The sequence below is a fragment of the Myxine glutinosa genome, chromosome 9 (genome assembly GCF_964187855.1).
Source record: "Myxine glutinosa chromosome 9, kmMyxGlut1.1, whole genome shotgun sequence".
Classification (NCBI taxonomy): Eukaryota; Metazoa; Chordata; class Myxini; order Myxiniformes; family Myxinidae; genus Myxine; species Myxine glutinosa.
The window spans coordinates 254,804-260,803 of NC_136269.1; the positions used below are offsets into that span (position 1 = coordinate 254,804).

The 6,000-nt window shown below is 41.3% G+C and overlaps 1 protein-coding gene across 1 annotated transcript in view; it reads left to right on the plus strand.

The window, feature by feature from the left end:
• LOC137435672 (uncharacterized) overlaps positions 1 to 6,000 on the plus strand; it is a 107,419-nt gene that overhangs the window by 38,809 nt on the left and 62,610 nt on the right. Inside the window, exon 7 of the mRNA XM_068129620.2 lies at positions 3,186 to 3,275. Coding sequence (XP_067985721.2) covers positions 3,186 to 3,275 — 90 coding nt within the window. The remainder of the gene's footprint in view (positions 1 to 3,185; positions 3,276 to 6,000) is intronic.

Sequence of the window (6,000 nt, forward strand, 5' to 3'; positions counted from 1 at the left end):
TTTCGTGAAAGTAGTAAATTTTTACAATTAGATGCTTCCATACAGAAGTCTCTCTGTTGGTAATTCGAGTCTTTGTCTGTTTGTCCTTCAATAAGATACCTCAAACATGCTGAGTCAGACAAATCTCAAATTTGCATACACATGTATGTATATCCTAGGGTGGCGTAGCCATGAATAAGTTCATAATTGTAAGGAGTTATTACAAATAAGTCCCAAATAGCTGCTTCACACATCTTCTTCCAAACAATCCATAGTAAACAATAAATTGGGCTGGCAGGGTGGCCAAGAGGTACACTTTCTGTCTCTCTAAGCTGTATAAGCCTGGGTTTAAATCCCGAACCAGCTCTAAACGGCCATTGTGGTGCTTCACAGTCAGGGTGGTTCATCAATGTGTGCGCCATCCCTCAGACGGACGTTGAGCCTGGCGTCCCGTCTGCCGGCATTAGGTGGGGGGAGGTTAAAGATCCCACGGTGTCCTTCGCAAAGGGTAGGGAATCTATTGCCGCCACCGGTATCAAATTGCAACGGCACAGCAGAGGGCACTGCATCGGCAGCACAGCCCTCAGCCAATGATGCTATGCCCAGCCTTGTGTTGCATATGAAAGAAGAAGAAAAAGAAAAAATTAATATTTGGCTACAACAGGTGAACATCACAGATCTTTACAAAGAAATCTCACAATTGGTTAAATGGGTATGATCTCTCAAACAGAAGTCACAGAAACTTAAAATTTCGTATACTTATTCATACAGGAAGTGCATCATTACAATTCCCTGTGGTGGTCATTCCTGTATTGGAGGCAAACATCAATTCAAGTTCATGAACATTGATCTAACTGAAGTCCAATTGTTATTTTTCATGACTTTCTTTCTCGAGACTGTACCAGAGTACCAGCATCGAACGTCCACATCTTACAGCAGCTCATGGTCTATATCCAATTAAAGTAATGTCTGCATATTCTAAAGCAAATGTCCCACTGACATGTTTCTTGAGCAGACATTATCTGACAATCCATTCTGATTGTAAAACAATGGGGACTTAATCCCCATACTTTTTGAAAAAAACAAAAACGAGGATATTGTAACCGGTTACGTCCGTCAGTACGGACGATGGCGTCTGTCCATTACGATATATCTCCTCCTAAACAGTTGGGCAGAAACTTGCCACACGTGCTAGATATGATCACCACATGGCAAGAAGGTTCAAGAGCAGTATATTTTTGACCCCACCTATTGGAGTGGGGTCAAAAGGTGAAATACTAAACATGCTATTACGAGTACACGCCAAAAACATTTTTTATGAAACTTTGAATATGCAATTATTGGGGGGGTGCAACAAATATATAAGGATTTTTTTTATTTGACCCCTGGTTCATGCCTCAGGGGACTTCAGGTCACATGGGTCAAAATGGGGAAAAATTTTAACTAAAAATTTGATTGTGGGTCATTCCTGGTGGAACCTTTTGCCATCTTTCAACTTTGCTTGAGGTGGGAATCGTGAGGTTTTTGATGGCGTGCCAACGTCTTCACTCTAGTTTATTTTTATCCTCGATTTGAACCAAATGACCTCATCGGCTTAAGGCAGTATCGTGATTCATACTTTTATGGATAAGACATTCCGTGTACTGCTTCAACATTTCAGGAAGAACAACTGGTGTCCCTGTTGTGGCAGAGCAGAGCAGAAAAGACAAGTAGGCCTTTAGGTAGGCTTAATCAACACAATGGTGGTCAGGTGCACAATAAGAGGCCTAAGTAGGGCTTGAAGTCCTTAAGAGGGAACGTAGCATGGAGCGGATCGTAGGCAGCCCGCGTGTCGTCGGCTGACCCGCTTTTATACAGTAACGATCCCAGAACACAGGAAGCGAGGACACAGGAAGCGAGGACACAGGAAGTGAGGTACACAGGAAGTGAGGACATAGGAAGTGAGGTACACAGGAAGTGAAGCATCAAGAAAACTGGAATTACGTCATTCCCGTCATTTGGTTCCTCATAGAAGTGTAAAAAGAGCAGTGGTTTCTGCCTCATCCATGGATCGACGGTTGACATGAACAACATGATGGCAGTTGCCATAACATACACCACTGGGATCCTTGCATCAGCTCCCATGCACATAAAAATACTTTTTTTGCAATGTACATACAGAATGTTTACTTTCCAGATCGATTTAGCTTATACAATATGCAACTTGCCAACCAGTACTCCCCAAAACAGGATATTCTGCCCATCTATAGTTGTGTGTGTTCACGCTCCACTATTATGTCCGCCATCAGAGATGCAAGTAACATCATTCACCAAGGTGGTGAAATCTTGAAGGTCTTCATTGCCAGAATGGGCCCTTTTTAAAGAGTGAAACAGCAACATTCCACCATGTCACATGCAATGTATAAGTAATCAAGCTGTTACCAATCTAGCAGTCAGTAGTATTGGATATAGCAACCATTGCAGTCAATCTTTTTGTAAACAAGTTCTCAACCACATGGAGAAGACTCCACATCACTGTGCTAAGTATAAGTTAGATAACGAACCAATCTGGTTGGACAACTGTGCATCAGTAAAACTGTATACAACCACAACATACATACGTACATCTTCATGGCAAGGTACATACAGTTCAGAAGTAAGGTTGGTTCTGTGAGAAAAGCAGGGATGCATGCATCTGAAACCATCAGGCATATCTGAGGGCCTTTCGTACGATGCTGTAGTGAAGGTCTACCTGTGCGAGAAGCATTGGAAGGAGGATGCCATCAACAGAGCAAAGTGATTTTTGCAACCAGTTTATGAAAGAAATGCTCTTTTAGTCATACCACATCAAACCAGCAGTGGTGGTGGACAAACAACTAACTGGGACGTGAAGGCCCAATGAAATGAGAAGCCACGGTGGAGCCAACACACAAGCACAAAATGAAATATTGGAGTACTGTGAAGCAGATTTAGCAACATGTCGAGTCGACCACACCACAATATGTACTCCCAAGTGTTTGTTCCACCATGTCACATACGGCCAAATGGTTCATGTCTGATGTAAAAACAAAAACGTGGCTGACCACTCTGAAAGCAACAAAGGCTCTAACGCCCAATAACCTCCCTTGTGTGGTGTTGAATATCTGTGCTCCACAGCTGCTTCCTCTCTGGCTACAACAATATCACTAGAATTTCCCCAATTTTTACAAAGTGTTTTGTGTGCTCAGGACTTGATGTCCATGATGAATCTCAAGCCGGGAGAGAAGGTGTTGGATATAGGGTGTGGAATTGGTGGTCCAGCATTGTACATGGCTAAGGTATTCTCAATCAGTCATTCACTACCCTCATTGCATTTGTTGTTTTTTGTTTTTTCTTCACTATAAAATGTACAAACCTTGGTTGTTTCACTCAGTGTATGCATCCTGTTTTTAATTGCGCAACTGAACATCAATTCTTATGCTGATGCATCTCTGTGCTATTCCGTTGAAATTTCTCTGGAATTTCCTTGGGTCAAGAAAGTACGCAGGAGTACTTAGAATGGGTCACAACACGGGGTAGAATCCATGGATAGTTTTTTGCATATGACTATTTGCATTTTTTTCCCACTGAGATCGAGGCTCGTGGAAATAAGTTGTGTGACAGAAGGTCAGGGCTCGCTTTGCACCTACGATGGCCTTGTGGGTAAAAGGGAAACTAAGGACTGGGACACGGACAAAGACTAAGACAGACGATCTGCAAGTTAACAATGAACAAGAAAATAAAACCGACAGAATAATTGAGGACGACATGTTGATATGAGGCCAACTAACAGCAGGGACAGAAACTTTCTTTTGAATGAATTGCAATACCACTTCACAGCATTTATATGACCAAGGGTATCACACAACGTTGGTCCGTTGTACCAAATTTTCATTGGCCTTCACGGCCTTGTAGCATACCTGCCTGCCGGACTCAGGGGATTATTTTGGGACTTCTGGGTCTTTTGGGTTGTCAGGGACTTTTTGGTTATTAAGGACTTTTGGGTCATCTGGGTATTTTGGGTCCTCGGTGACTTTTGGGTCATCAAGGACTTGTTGGGTCCTTGGGGACTTTTGTGTCTTTTGGGTCATTAAGTACTTTTAGGTCCTCGGTGACTTTTGGGTCATCAACAACTTTTTGAGTCCTTGGGGACTTTTGGGTCTCAAATGTTAAAGGATCTTTCAAGGTCTAAGGGGTCTCAGCAGTCTAAAGGGTTAAAAGCTACATTTAAATAGTACGTAATTAATCAATAGATGTACGTAATAAATAGACACAAAAAATCACACATACACACACACCAACAACCCCTACACCCCCCCCCCCCCCCGTCCCCCACACACACCTCGTTTTTTCATTTCTGTTCCTCACAATTCTATCTCTCTCTTCTATACACACACACACACACACACACACACACACACACACACACACACACACACACACACACACACACACACACACACACACACACACACACACGCGCGCGCGCGCGCAACTCATCCATTTATAGTAGAAGAACTATAGAGTTCAGAGAACACGATACCCCACACAGTATTCTCAGATGCACAGGAGGGCCTTCTCGTCCGCAGGGGTTACATTCTTCAAAATCCCCAAGAACCGCAAATCTGCAAACTTAAGGGTTAATTGGGAAAATATGGCTAGGGTTAGGACTTTAAAATCTAACCAAAGTTTACCCTTTATTTCACAAGTTTGTGCATTGTTTTGTGCTATTTATTTTCATGAACAAAAGTTATTAACAACATAAAATAAAGTTTATTTTATTGAGTTATTAAGATCATGAAACTTACCTCCAAATAATTATTACTTGCAAAATCGAAGATTTTTCAATTAACATTGGTTGGTCTTACATGCTATTCTGTCCGTCTGTGTCTGTCTGTCTGTCAATCGCCTACAGGTCATAATTTTAAACCGTTCTTCAGGAAACTTCACTAAATGGTAGAGTTCACCATAAGGAGGAAGGCTATTGATTTTGAGGTCAAAGGTCATCTTGAGGTCAAATTTCTAAAATCGTCATTTTTCATCCGATTGATTTTAAATGTGAACAGCATTTGCATATTGAGTCACTAAATTTGGAAACCAACTATTTTTGAGGTCAAAAGGCCAAAGGTCAACTAAAGGTCAAACCTCCAAAATCATCAATTTTCATCTGATTAACCTGAACATTAAACAGCAATTGCATTGTACATCACGGAATTGAAAAATCAACTATTTTTGGGGGCCAAATGGTCAAAGGTCAAGTCAACCTCAAACTTCCAAATTCATCAATTTTCATCTAGAAAAATCGTCAATTTTCATCCGATTGACTTGAAAATTAAACAGCAATTGCACAGTGCCTCACTGAATAGGAAAACCATATATTTCAAGGTCAAAGGTCAATTCAAGGTCAAACTTCTAAAATCATCAATTTTCATCTGGTTAACCGGAACATTAAACAGCAATTGCATTGTACATCACGGAATTGGAAAATCAAATATTTTTGGGGGCCAAAAGTTCAAAGGTCAAATTTATAATATCTATATTATAATAGCCGTAGATGATTCTGTCTGTCTGTCTGTCTATCTGTTGGGTGTCTGTCCGGGGTGTGGCTTACTCGGTTTGCAGAGTAGCTCCACCCATAGCTCCACCCATTCTGGGAGTGGCTATAAACAAATATCCACCATTTTATTAACTCGCATAGCTTTGAGTCCTGTTTTGTAGGCCCGTGGTGTCTTGCTCTCCCCCAGTTTTATTTCAAATCAAATTCGATAAATCATTTCATTTTTCACAGTCGCTAACATAGTTTTAGACTCGGTTGAAAAAAAACGGGAAGAAAATCCGATGAAAGTTGCCGTTTATAGAACGAAATGAATTCTCAAACGCCTGTAACTTCAACTTCAAGGCCATTGAGTCTCTCTCACGCCTTTATCTCCAATCTAACTCACCATATGATTTCATTTTTATCGATGGTTTTGGACTCGGTGTCAGCAATAATTGAGAACATTCCACACACGCGGGAAAATGCAG